The 15,111-nt window shown below is 41.1% G+C and overlaps 1 protein-coding gene across 1 annotated transcript in view; it reads left to right on the forward strand.

The window, feature by feature from the left end:
• LOC139389734 (phosphatidate cytidylyltransferase 2-like) overlaps window positions 1–15,087 on the forward strand; it is a 31,660-nt gene extending 16,573 nt beyond the window's left edge. Inside the window, exons 11-13 of the mRNA XM_071136650.1 lie at window positions 8,847–8,966; window positions 9,150–9,253; window positions 9,644–15,087. Of these exons, the coding sequence (XP_070992751.1) occupies window positions 8,847–8,966; window positions 9,150–9,253; window positions 9,644–9,767 (348 nt within the window). The 3' untranslated portion in view covers window positions 9,768–15,087. The remainder of the gene's footprint in view (window positions 1–8,846; window positions 8,967–9,149; window positions 9,254–9,643) is intronic.
• The last annotated feature ends 24 nt before the right edge of the window (window positions 15,088–15,111 follow it).

Here is a 15,111-nt window from a genome sequence, read left to right on the forward strand (position 1 = left end):
TCCTGCAGATGGAATGCCCACATGCAGGAACGCCCCGGGCTGCTGTTGCACAGCACAGGAGGCTGCTGAGGAGAGGACGGCACATAATAATGGCCGGAAAGGAGCAAATGGAATGGCATGAGCCATGTGTTTGATGTATTTGATACCACTCTACTTGTTCCGCTCCAGCCATTATCACCAGCCCGTCCTCCCTCATTAAGGTGCCACCAACCTCCTGCATTGCACTCTATTGTCCAAAAGAGATATCGACATGATATCGACATGCAGTAGGCTAGCCAAGACCAATGCTAGGTGTCTTTTTGTAGCTTTCTTTTAGCAGACTATCAACAGCGTATTCCTAATATGTTCCTTATTGAAGGTTTACTTTTGTAAATCACCTTCCTTAAAACAAATAAACTCGCTGAGTAGATTGATGGGCTCTTCTTTTTGCTCTGAACAGCTTGTTTGTTCTGTGTGTCACGAACCGGATCTGAGCCCGTAACAAAAAGGGAGACAACGTAGAGATCAAGGAATATCAAAATATATTTATTAACTGAAGTAATCTATATACAATTAACAATGGTGTATGTAGTGTGAGTGGTTGCATGCATAGATGTGATAATGAGGGGTGTTGAAAGGTGCTAAAGCAAACAAACAAAACAGCCACAAAAATGCCACAACCAAAATCCAACCGTGTGTCTGCATGGAGAGTGTCTCCTCCATGAATGGGGAAAGGTGAATTTATCCCGGGACACACCCAGGCCCATGTGTCCCATTTCGCTGACGACCCTCCCAACTCCGCCCACCGACATCCTAGTAAGGAAAACAATAGCAAATAGAGAGAATTCGGCAGACAGGTCCCCCCCCCCCATAAAACCGGGGGCCAACAAGGACACTGGAACACCACACCAATCATACATAAACAACAAAATCCTGCCCTGGTTACCCCACTGCCCCAGCCAACCTCATCCTCCCCAGACCTCAGCAACCTTTGCACACAGGAAGCAACCTTTAAGAGGAAGGAAAAAAACGAGAACAGACCGGAGCGACAGAGCAAGACAATACCAAACACAAAATAAACAGTGGTCAGTCACATGGACATTCAGGAACAGGGCGCACGAGAGAGCGCATCAGCAACGGCGTTATCTGTCCCCCTGATGTGCCGCACATCGAGATGGAATGCTTGTAAAAAATAAACACCATCTCATTATCCTCTGGTTAGGACACATGTGGCCGTCAAGAAGGTGAGATTAGACCCTTGGTCACGCTGAATGACCTTAGGGATTCCAAACAATGAGACACTGAGTGAAAGCATTTAGCACAGACTTAGTCCTGATAGACCGGAGAGGATAGGCAGCAGGAAACCTAGTGGTCTGATATCACAGTGAACAGGCAACTACTACCATTCTTAGAGTGAGGCAGAGGACCAACACAGTCAATAATCAGATTCTCAAAAGGTTGGCTGAGTACGGGAATAGGAAACAGTGGTACCGGTTTAATAGCTTGATTAGGTTTACCAGTTAATTGACAGGTGTGTCAGGTTTTGATGAACTCAGAAACATCCCTCTTTAACCTAGGCCAAAATAAATGTCTAATTATGCGATTGTAGGTTTACAATCGGAAATCGGTATTATTTTATTTATTTATTTTACACCTTTATTTAACTAGGCAAGTCAGTTAAGAACACATTCTTATTTTCAATGACGGCCCAGGTACAGTGCCTTGTTCAACAACTGCCTTGTTCAGGGGCAGAATGACAGATTTTTTTACCTTGTCAGCTCAGGGATTCAATCTTGCAACCTTACAGTTAACTAGTCCAACGCTCTAACCACCTGCCTCACGAGGAGCCTGCCTGTTACGCTAATGCAGTAAGAAGCCAAGGTAAGGTGCTAGCTAGCATCAAACTTATCTTATAAAAAACAATCAATCAATCATAATCACTAGTTAACTACACATGGTTGATGATATTACTAGTTTATCTAGCGTGTCCTGCTTTGCATATAATCAATGCGGTGCACATTGGTGAAAAAGGACTGTCGTTGCTCCAACGTGTACCTAACCATAAACATCAATGCCTTTCTTAAAATCAATACACAGAAGTATATATTTTTAAACCTGCATATTTAGCTAAAAGAAATCCAGGTTAACAGGCAATATTAACCGGGTGAAATTGTGTCTCTTCTCTTGCGTTCATTGCACGCAGATTCAGGGTATATGCAACAGTTTGGGCCGCCTGGCTCGTTGCGAACTAATTTGCCAGAATTTTACGTGATTATGACATAACATTGAAGGTTGTACAATGTAACAGGAATATTTAGACTTAGGGATGCCACCCGTTAGATAAAATACGGAACGGTTCCATATTTCACTGAAAGAATAAACGTTTTGTTTTCGAGATGATAGTTTCTGGATTCTACCATATTAATGACCGAAGGCTCGTATTTCTGTGTGTTATTATGTTATAATTAAGTCTATGATTTGATAGAGCAGTCTGACTGAGCATTCATTCAAACTGCACTTTCTTGTGTTTTGCCAGCAGTTCTTAGCTGTGCTTCAAGCATTGCGCTGTTTATGACTTCAAGCCTATCAACTCCCAAGATTAGGCTGGTGTAACCGATGTGAAATGGCTAGCTAGTTAGCGGGGTGCGCGCTAATAGTGTTTCAAACATCACTCACTCTGAGACTTGGAGTAGTTGTTCCCCTTGCTCTGCATGGGCAACACTGCTTTGAGGGTGGCTGTTGTCGATGTGTTCCTGGTTCGAGCCCAGGTAGGAGCGAGGAGAGGGACGGAAGCTATACTGTTACACTGGCAATACTAAAGTGCCTATAAGAACATCCAATAATCTGGGGATTTCCTCAGTTTCACTTTGGACCCAAACAAAGTGCCTATAAGAACATCCAAAGGAATGACCCTTGCAAGTTTTAGTTCACTGGAAAAATACCCTAGTTCAATAGATAGCTTCACAATGTGAGTTACACAGGGGCATCCTTTAGAAATCTGTCAGGAATGTTGTCAAGGCTAGTTGCTTTGGAATGGTCAAGTTCTTTCTGCCTCTCTAGCACAGTTGACTCAGACACCTTTTCAAATGAAAAATCATCTACTTGAATCCCCTGCTGTGAGTAAAACTGCTGTACATGACTCTCCCCATAACAACCTGATTTGACTAGGTAACTTGCTAACTGATGTATTAGCTATAGTTGTAAAATAGCTATTCAGACTGTCTGCAACCATGGTCTTGTCTGATCTAACCTTTCCTCCAATGTCCAAGCTAAGATTGAGAGCTTTGGTCTTTAATCTGTTACTATAACCTAACAGCTTCAGACACTTCCATAATTTACTCGGATTGTTCCTATTTTCAACTATTTTGTCATAGAATCTTCTTTCTTGGCCTTCTGTATCATCTTGTTGACTTAATTTATTATAGTCTATAAATATATCTTCTGCCCTGGAATTTCTAAACTCCAGAAAGCGTTCATTTCTACGCTTAATTGCCTTTAAAATTGTATCATTTATCCATGGTTCAGTTCTTTCCTCAATTGTAACCTGTCATGGAAATTTCCTCTATTTACCAAATCATGAGAGCAAACCACACACAAGTCAGAGTTAGTTATCACAAAGTCCATCTTTAATTATATGAGCTTTATCACAACCCTGTGACTCTCAGATCAATTCAGTGTCTATCAATGAATTCTCTGAGAGTCCCTTACACATTGCAACTGAGATCCTTTATAGCAAAGACACACAGCCAGACAGCATAGGCATAATTTATCGTTCAGCTTTGTCTCCTAAACTATGCTCTTTTCTCAAACTCAGAACCATAAACCAATCCTCCATTTCAACAGGCATATATCAAATCCATCCTATCTTGACAAGATCACAGAGACGCATTGACTGGCACACAGACATTGTGGAGCCAAGAGATACACGCTTGACCTCTCCCCTCTCTCCGGCCCAAGTAACTTAGTCTTGACATAGAACAGATACTGCAACCCCGCCACAGTATTATACAAACACATTCTGATGAGAAGTAACTTACAAACATATGATGAATATAAAACATCTTACCTATGTTACCAACTAATTCTGATTATTCCCCAACAAACTTCTTTTTTTTTTTTTTTTTTACTGGAGCCTGCTTATCTAGCATGTAAAAACAATGATTTAAAATGGCCCCAGGCATTCTCCACCTCATTGCATTTCAATACAGCAGACTAGTCCAATTTGCTCAAACAATTAACAAAAATATATGCACTATAATTATTCATAGCCTAATTTGTATTAATTTATGACAAACTGTTTTCTGAACCTTCCTACTACAGAAAATGATGGAATGATGATTTTTCACACTGCAAAGATCACACTGAGCCCATAGTTCACAACCCTACTGTTTGATATCCTTGATCTATCCAACACCAACGCAAGGTCAATGATATTTTGGGTAGAAGGACAGACCCTGGTTGGCTCATTAATCAGCTGATAAATGATAACATGCTCCAGTTTAACACGATCATGCTCTAGTTGTAACAGAAGCAGTTCATTCTATTGTTCAAAATAAAGACTACTAGGGCTAACAGGCCATTGCAGCAAAACGGGGAGACGTCTGGGGAGGTGGCGAGTCCTCGGCAGAGGTTGCCCCAGTGGTAACTTCTAGTATACCACTCTCCATCAGATTGGCCTCCAATATCAACCTAACAGAATTTTTGGGACGTTCATTAATTTCAACCTGATAATGATCAACAATCTTCAACAGCTGTTCTTTAGTACATAATTCGAACAGTTATTCTTACAAATAAAATTGATTTGATAATAAAGGTTATACAGTGCCTTGCGAAAGTATTCGGCCCCCTTGAACTTTGACCTTTTGCCACATTTCAGGCTTCAAACATAAAGATATAAAACTGTATTTTTTTGTGAAGAATCAACAACAAGTGGGACACAATCATGAAGTGGAACGACATTTATTGGATATTTCAAACTTTTTTAACAAATCAAAAACTGAAAAATTGGGCGTGCAAAATTATTCAGCCCCCTTAAGTTAATACTTTGTAGCGCCACCTTTTGCTGCGATTACAGCTGTAAGTCGCTTGGGGTATGTCTCTATCAGTTTTGCACATCGAGAGACTGACATTTTTTCCCATTGCTCCTTGCAAAACAGCTCGAGCTCAGTGAGGTTGGATGGAGAGCATTTGTGAACAGCAGTTTTCAGTTCTTTCCACAGATTCTCGATTGGATTCAGGTCTGGACTTTGACTTGGCCATTCTAACACCTGGATATGTTTATTTTTGAACCATTCCATTGTAGATTTTGCTTTATGTTTTGGATCATTGTCTTGTTGGAAGACAAATCTCCGTCCCAGTCTCAGGTCTTTTGCAGACTCCATCAGGTTTTCTTCCAGAATGGTCCTGTATTTGGCTCCATCCATCTTCCCATCAATTTTAACCATCTCCCCTGTCCCTGCTGAAGAAAAGCAGGCCCAAACCATGATGCTGCCACCACCATGTTTGACAGTGGGGATGGTGTGTTCAGCTGTGTTGCTTTTACGCCAAACATAACGTTTTGCATTGTTGCCAAAAAGTTCAATTTTGGTTTCATCTGACCAGAGCACCTTCTTCCACATGTTTGGTGTGTCTCCCAGGTGGCTTGTGGCAAACTTTAAACGACACTTTTTATGGATATCTTTAAGAAATGGCTTTCTTCTTGCCACTCTTCCATAAAGGCCAGATTTGTGCAATATACGACTGATTGTTGTCCTATGGACAGAGTCTCCCACCTCAGCTGTAGATCTCTGCAGTTCATCCAGAGTGATCATGGGCCTCTTGGCTGCATCTCTGATCAGTCTTCTCCTTGTATGAGCTGAAAGTTTAGAGGGACGGCCAGGTCTTGGTAGATTTGCAGTGGTCTGATACTCCTTCCATTTCAATATTATCGCTTGCACAGTGCTCCTTGGGATGTTTAAAGCTTGGGAAATATTTTTGTATCTAAATCCGGCTTTAAACTTCTTCACAACAGTATCTCGGACCTGCCTGGTGTGTTCCTTGTTCTTCATGATGCTCTCTGCGCTTCTAACGGACCTCTGAGACTATCACAGTGCAGGTGCATTTATAAGGAGACTTGATTACACACAGGTGGATTGTATTTATCATCATTAGTCATTTAGGTCAACATTGGATCATTCAGAGATCCTCACTGAACTTCTGGAGAGAGTTTGCTGCACTGAAAGTAAAGGGGCTGAATAATTTTGCACGCCCAATTTTTCAGTTTTTGATTTGTTAAAAAAGTTTGAAATATCCAATAAATGTCGTTCCTCTTCATGATTGTGTCCCACTTGTTGTTGATTCTTCACAAAAAAATACAGTTTTATATCTTTATGTTTGAAGCCTGAAATGTGGCAAAAGGTCGCACAGTTCAAGTGGGCCGAATACTTTCGCAAGGCACTGTAGCTCCGGGTAGCAAATGACACTACCCTACCCAAATCTCCCACTGAGGTACACAGCAGATTGTATACACCTGAGACCGATGTCCCAACAGCGAGTAGAGCAAGAGTTTCCAGCCGGGGCAGGGGCCTGGAAACTAACCAATGTTACTTTCTTCAACGCAGCACACAACCGACTATCCACCACAGTGGCAAGTTTACCAAACAAACAAAGGCAACCAAAACTGTGCCTAACAAACATTACAACTCAAAAAAGCTGTAACTGATGCAAACAAAGCACCTACCTACAGAGGTTATCAAACAATAATTCCACATTTTCTCCAAAACAATACTCATACCAGTTAGCCTAACGACACTAGTATCAGTCCTACTGGAATACTTTTACAGGCAACACATTGATGACATCACCAAACAACCAAAATCACTGATACGTATCTAAGGCACTATACAAAACACTTTTAAGAATATGCCGTGAATACCAACTAAAGCGCATTCCAATAAGCATTAACCCATCATAATGAAACAAAATAATATCTACCAAAATCTCTAGGAACCAACCTTATGGTCCCGGACAAGCCCCCACTTGTCACGTACCGGCTTGAAGCCCGTAACTACATGGGAGACAACGTAGAGATCAAGGAATAACAAAAATATATTTATTAACGGAAGTAATCTATATACAATTAACAATGGTATATGTAGTCCGTAGTGTGAGTGGTTGCGTGCGTAGATGTGATTAGGAGGGGTGTTGAAAGGTGCCAAAGCAAACAAACAAAACTGCCACAACCAAAATCCAACAGTGTGTCTGCATGGAGAGAGTCTTCTCCTTGAATGGGGGAAAGGTGAATTTATCCTGGGACACACCCGGGCTCGGGTGTCCCATTTCACTGATGACCCTCCCAGCTCCGCCCACCGACATCCTATTAAGGAAAACGAATGCAAAGAGAACGAATTCGTCAGACAGAGTGGGAGGGTTGTCACATGCGAAGGCATCAACTCATGTACTGCTCGAGAAGTTGTGACTCGCTGGAGCACGGTGGTGCTTGGATGAATGGCCAATCATATTGCTCAAATACAAATAGCTGAATATACAGAGAAAGCATGCCAACCTTTAGGCCCTGCCTGACTCCAATGCATTTAAGAACTACACATGTCCGGGCCAGTAGAAATTATTTTCGGCCCAGTAGACCCGACCGGGCCAGTGAGGAAAAATAGTTAACGTTGGACTCTGGTGTGTTTCATATGCAGCCACAGAGTGGTGGCGCAATGGCTATTTACTGTGCTTTGATTGACGAACAGCAAGCTTGATTATGTTATAAAAGGTGTTGAACTGACTGAAAAAAGTAAATATCCTGTATTCCTTTGCCATTCATTAATCATACAGCTTAGTTATTTGTCCATGAATCGCATTGGGACAAGTAAACTAAAGATCTCGTTTTAATATTTTTGATATGAAGTCCATCAGGACTCGCCAGACAGTGGCGTTACAGTGAGTGACTTGTCAGTACCTACCAAATCGCGTCGATAAGATTGCTGTTAATTTGCCTTCCTAATTTGCATACTGGTAGTCTTTTGGGTGATTATCTGCAGATACATTCTGAAAACATTTGATGAAGATGGTGAATCCTCCTCACTCCTCATCCTCCTTTTAGAACCATTTCAGCTGCTTTTCATATCAAAAGTCAAGTGTTTTGTTTTGTTTCCATAGTGATATGGGATGTCACTCACACAAAAATATAAAAACACAACATACTAAAATTTAAGATTTGACTGAGTTACGGTTTATATAAGGAAATCAGTCAATTGAAATATATTAATTAGGCCAAATTGATGGATTTCACATGACTGGGCAGGGGTGCACCCACTGGGGAGCCAGGCCCAGCCAATCAACAGGAGTTTTCCCCCACAAAATGGCTTTATTACAGACGGAAATACTCCTCAGCACGATCGAGTTCAAGTCCGGGCTCTGGCTTGGCCACTCAAGGACATTCTGAGATTTGTCCCGAAGTCACTCCTGAGTTGTCTTGGCTGTGTGCTTAGGGTCGTTGTCCTGTTGGAAGATGAACCTTCGCCCCAGTCTGAGGTCCTGAGCACTTTTCATCAAGGATCACTCTGTACTTTGCTCCGTTCATCTTTCCCTGTTTCTGATCTCTGGCTGGCTGGCTGGCTGGTCTCTGTTTCTGATCTCTGGCTGGCTGGCTGGCTGGTCTCTGTTTCTGACCGCTGGCTAGCTGGTCTCTGTTTCTGACCTGGCTGGTCTCTGTTTCTGACCTGGCTGGTCTATGTCTGGAAGTCTGCTTTGATATCCTAAATCCTTTTGTCATTGTTTCTCCTCTTTGTTAAGAAACTGTTTGACCGTATGTGAGACTGTAGTCATCCTCTCTCTCTCCCTCTTCCCCTTCTCTCTCTCCCTCTTGTCCTCTCTCTCTCCAGCCCACAGTGCGCCTCTACCCATTCCAGATTCACAGCATCTCCCTGTCTGCCTTTGCCTCTCTCATGGGACCCTTCGGAGGCTTCTTTGCCAGCGGCTTCAAGAGGGCCTTTAAGATCAAGGTGGGTATGAGGAGAAGAGACTCCTGTTATCACTGGACCTGGTGGACTCACTAGAATTGAGTGGCCTCTCAGTTGGCAGTGCTCCTGATCAATGTTTCCTCAAAGCTGCACGGCAGTCCCGTGGAACAGAAATATCAGCCCACGGAGAGAAACACAAGATTTCTATTTTTGTTGTTGTTCCAGGACTTTGCCAACACCATCCCCGGTCACGGTGGCATCATGGACCGCTTCGACTGCCAGTACCTCATGGCCACGTTCGTCAATGTCTACATCGCCAGCTTCATCAGGTAACGTTCTAGAACACCCCGTTGTTTATAAAGAGAGTAGCCAGTGGTGCATAGAGAGAGAGGAGCCACAGTCTTAACTGCTTTTGGCTGACAGTGTGTTGATTGATGAAAATAATGCATTGCTAAAGAGGAAGTGATTCTTGAAGGCTTTTACAGTATGTGATTCATTTAACTTTTTTAATGTTATTCTAGTCATTTAGCAGACAATATTATCCAGAGCGACTCAGTTAGTAATCTTCTCTGTCCCATGGGCTCAAACGGCAGCAATGTTCTACCTATTGCATAAAGACATGAGGTACAGTCTCAAGCAAATTGACTAATGGTGTATTTGTGCTGTCAAAATGTCACCCTGTATGTATATCTGTAATCCATTGTGTAATCTCTCTCCAGGGGCCCTAACCCTGCCAAGGTGGTCCAGCAGCTTTTAGCCCTGCGCTTGGACCAGCAGCTCAACATCTTCAACTCCTTAAAGAGCCACTTGATAGAGAGGGGTCTGCTGGAGGATGTAGCCTAGGGCCCCCACGGCCAGCCCAAGGTCACCCTACTGGGCACACAGAGAGGAGGGCAGCGCCTGGCACCAGAAAGCCCTGGAGGTGTGGGAGAAGAAGTGTGGTGCTCGTATGAGCAAGAACACATCTGAGAAAGTAACTCAATTCTTGGGGTTATTCAATTTTCTGTGTGACAGAGGGAGGGAGTGTATATAGTATGAAAGAAAGTGTGTCCTAAACTGTTTTCCTTTGTCAGTGTTTCAGGTTGTATTTGTGAGTAAATTTATGTCAGCTATAGTATCTACAACATAGTGATGCCACTTGATCTGTGTACCACAATGAGGTCAGGTATACATGTGTGTGAATATTTTATGGTACATATATTTTATTTGTGTTTTAATGCACTGCTCAAAATAGTCACACTGTATCGTCCTCTTCATCTGCCACAATTTTATTTGCTTCATTCATCGTAATAATTGTTTGTATTTATAATTTTTTATTTGACCTTTTATTTAACTAGGCAAGTCAGTTAAGAACAAATTATTATTTTCAATGACGGCCTAGGAACAGTGGGTTAACTGCCTTGTTCAGGGGCAGAATGACAGGTTTTTACCTTGTCAGCTTGGGGATTCGATCTTGCAACCTTTTGGTTACTAGTCCAATGCTCTAAATACTAGACTACCCTGCCGCCCCACCTATTACATAATATGTGTGGTTGAGTTTTTACATTGAAAGCTTCCATTGTATCCCTGTTTTGTATAGTCAATGTGAATTTTACCCGGTAGAGGTTCACTCTGCTATTGGCACGTCATGCTGCATATCGGTGTGTTTCTGTCTCTGTTACCATGGAGTGCGTCCCAAATGGTACCCTATTTCCTACATAGTGCACTACTTCTGACCAGAGCCATATGTGCCCAGGCATCATCAACAAGATTCAGGCGCGGCTGGTCAGGGGACCGGAAGATAATTACAAATCATTTGTAGACTGCAAATTGACCGCAAGAAGCCCAAGCAGATATAATATTTGACTAAAACATAATAATTTAAAACCTTGCTTACATTTGTATAAGATCACATATATTTCCAAAATTAAAATCACTGATTTGCTGGTGTTTTTAGTCTTATTGCCCCCCCCAAATTTCAACCCATGGGACAAATTTGGCTAGCGAGCCGCCAGTTGGGGAACCCTGATGTAGGGAACAGGGTGCCATTGTAGACACTCATGCTTCACCTGTAGCTTCATTCACACGTTCTAGGAAGTGGACTGTCTATCATTATTGCTACAAAATGGAGGTTAAGGGTAAAACATTCCCTAGGAGCAATAGAATACATGTTTGAAAGTGTAAAATGACAAAAGGAATAGTATAGGAATGTATTTTACAATATATTTCATTGCCATGTAATATTCTACTACATAATGGTCTGCCTTAATGTTAAACTTAATTTAAAACTATTGTGATCTCCTTTTGGTGTGGGAGTTGGACATCAGGGTTTCAGCTGTGGTTATTTATTTTCCAATCAAGTTCCGTTATTAGAGATGACGATGTGTGAAGGGTCCTTTCAGTTCACGCTGGATGACAGCCACCATAGTTTTATATACAGTACCACTCAAAAGTTTGGACACACTTACTCATTCAAGGATTTTTCCTTCATTTTCCTATTTTCTAGATTGTAGAATAATAGTGAGGACATCAAAACTATGAAATAACACATATGGAAACATGTAGTAACCCAAAAAGTGTTAAGCAAATTCTTCAAAGTAGCCACCCTTTGCCTTGACAGCTTTGCACACTCATGGCATTCTCTCAACCAGCTTCATGAGGAATGCTTTTCCAAAAGTCTTGAAGGAGTTCCCACATATGCTGAGCACTTGTTGGCTGCTTTTCCTTCACACTGTGGTCCAACTCATCCCAAAAAATTAAGAAAAACACTGGAATGAGTAGGTGTGTCCAAACCTTTGACTGGTACAGTGTTTATATATAGATCTCTATAAATGCTATACACTATATGCCCTCTTTATTTCTGGCTCTGACTGCCACTGTTGAGGTTCTCATAGGAATGTGAGATGGGACACAATCCACCCATGTTGTTTACATCAGCTATTGTAGTGGATGAGTAGATAGTTACAAATGGCCACCAGGCGTTATCTATTTTGTTACCTGCCCTGCTGGTATAATATATGTTTGTAAACTGCTCCTAAGAGGCAGATTTGTTCAACTGTTAGAGTGTTGTATAGAAAACACCAGGATGGTGGGGTGAAGGGATCATGCTGTCTGTTCAGTGTCCAAAGCTATGGGACTGTAGTGAAGGATACGACTCAATATTAGGAAGGTGTTCCTAATGTTTGGTATACTCAGTGTAGTGTATTACTTGAGACTAGAGCACTATGTGCCCTGGTCAAAAGTAGTGCACTATAAAGGGAATAGGGTGCCATTTAGGATGTAGCCACGCTCACAGATAGTTGCCGCCGTTACACATCCCAGTGGGTTGCGAACAATCAGTAACGGGAGGCTGCTGAGGGGAGGACGGGTCATAATAAGCCAGTAGTAATACACAATACCAAAATCACTGACAATCTCACAGATTTTGTTAAGCTACTTTTAATGCTGTTGATGTTTTTCCTCTTGTTGCCATTGTGAGATCACCACCAAGTGACTTTGAATTTATGGTCACATCCAACATAAATGGTTAAACTCTTGTCCTTGGTTGATCTCAGTTTTGTCATGTTCATTTACAGGGACCAATCTATAGACCAATCTGAGTGTAAGGATATGACATTGGGGAAACCAGGGCCTCAGAGTATAAGTGATCTAGGATCAGTTTAGCCTTTAAGAGCATAGTGGATATTCATTATATGGATAGGGAGGAGCTGATCCTGGATCAGCACTCCTACTCTTAGATGCTTTATGAATGTGGCCCCAGAGGGTCATCTGTATATGACTTAGAGAAATTTGAGGGATTGATGTGTTTAATTAAAGAGATGGGCCTGTGGTAAACTGTGACTGACCCACATACAGATTATCTCAGCACTCTGCCTGATCACATAGGGCCCAAATCTGAAATATTTTACAAACTGTCACCTCTTTCACTCTGCTTAATCACATATAGTACGACCCAATACTGATTTACTGTACAATTGATCACCTCAATCATCCATTGATGCCATATGTCTATCTGGCTCCAGATTGGGATCAAATTGTGTATGTAAAGAATCCACTGCCATTCATAGACGGATAAATGTTCAACGTGGTACATTATTGAAATTAGATTTTTGGAGTAGCCTATGTCTTACTTAATCCAAATCAAATTGTTTTTGCAGGTGAAATGCTTGAAATCAAAGGTTCATGCAACTGGATCTTGAACAATAATTAGCTACACAGATTTTTATTTTGCCAGGCATGTCCGTTAAGAACAAATTCTTATTTTCAATGACAGCCTAGGAACAGTGGGTTAACTGCCTTGTCCAGGGGCAGAACGACATATTTTTAACTTGTCAGCTCAGGGATTTGATCTTGCAACCTTTTGGTTACAAGTCCAACGCTCTAACCACTAGGCTACCTGCCACCCCAATAATGAAAAGACCTCAGTTTCTGCCAATAACATTAATGTAGGATTAAGTATTATAGCTAACACATATATTCTGTGATTATATTCTGTAACAGTAAAAGACAAAGCAATATGAAGTATCAATGTAGGATATGAAATGTCCATGCAGGGTCTAATACTTACAGTGAGGAGAGTTCATATGAAATCTGTTCACTAAAAAGCCATAGAGGTATGTTTGGGATTGGGTGATCTGCACTGTCTGCACCTCCACTATCATCATCTCTCTGTGCTTCACATCCTCACCATCCATGTCATGTAGCTCCACTAAGATGGGGTTTTGTCAAGATGGAATACAGCTTTTGTCAAAATGTACCTCGTAGCAGGTTAGAAGAATTTACCCAGCAGATTAGGATACATCATTTAGCAGGTTAAGGTTAGGAAAAGTGTAGGGTTACGATTAGCAACAACAACAAAAACTATTTGGGACAAAAGCTGTATCTTGTCTAGACATGACCCTAATATGGAAGGCCACATAATAGCGTGAAACCTCTATACAGTCCTAAAACCATGCAGCTCTACTCTTTGAAATGCCTACTTCCATAAGCACATTTTTCCTCTTTTTTTTTGTGATAATTATTTGAGATCCTGTCAGTCTTTAACTTACCTTACTTATTTGTATTACTATGTTGACTTGTATACTCTACTGGTATTAAACTTACCTTTGATTTTCAATATTATATTATTATATCATACTAATCTTGCTGTTTTGGAAATGATATTATCTATATATCCTTCAGTTTTTACATTACATAACTCACAGATTTACTTAGCTAAAGTTCAGAGAAATATTCAGGCAATATAGGACATATTTAATGTGTTTGTCACTATTTTATCTCTTATTGCTGTGGTATCAGGTGCATTAGCTAGTTTTGAATTTCCAGATATTGGCTGATGTCGGTCTATGGAAACTATCTGTGGTAACTTTGTGCTGCATTCAAGAGAGGGAACCTATTGTAATGTATCATGCTGTGTAGATGATAGAGGCATTGATAGAAGTTGTCAGAAGCCAACAAGTGGAATATTGGAAACCAACCAGTGAGAATGGTGGTACGTTTTCCTTGGACTTCATTGGCGGTAATAACAGTATTGTGCCAGTTCCATGTCAGTATTATGGATAGCTGCCACTTGAGTGTGCTAAAGTTTAAAATAGATCATTTTTGTGTTATCTTCCTTGGTCTATTAAATTGAGCCTCTGCCAGTATTGCACTTACATGTAAAAGCAGCAAGATTCTACCTTCTGCATCACTGCTGTTCGATAACATTCCATCTCCTAAGGTTAACTTGAAAGGTCTTATGGGGGAAATGGGGATCATTATTCCTCCTTAGCAATTTGCTCTTACAGAAATGAGAATTTCCCTCGCCAATAGGTTAATCATAATATTGAGCAGACATATTTTCTGCATGATAGGCTACCCCTGTGAAATGTCCTATTACACAGTTCTATTTTAATATGTTAGGAATCTTATCAAGTTATCCAGGACATTATGGAATGTATGGAGATCTGCTATGTTTGGCTGTTCAAGCATACGCTTCTCCTCTGGGTCTACTCTGGTTGGTTTGCTTTTGCTCTGATATATATTGATATTTTATGATTTCTGTTTATTATCGTATATTGTGCAATGATTTGTGTTTAATTGTATTTGTTTTAGGAAACATTTTTGATAATGTCAGAAAAATGTGCTTGGTGTTTCAGTAAAAATCTTGTTCATATGTTAGATGACAATAAAAGGAAAAGGTAAATGTGTGTCTGTGAACTCATTGGCT

This window comes from Oncorhynchus clarkii, chromosome 30, assembly GCF_045791955.1.
Source record: "Oncorhynchus clarkii lewisi isolate Uvic-CL-2024 chromosome 30, UVic_Ocla_1.0, whole genome shotgun sequence".
In the NCBI taxonomy this organism is placed as follows: Eukaryota; Metazoa; Chordata; class Actinopteri; order Salmoniformes; family Salmonidae; genus Oncorhynchus; species Oncorhynchus clarkii.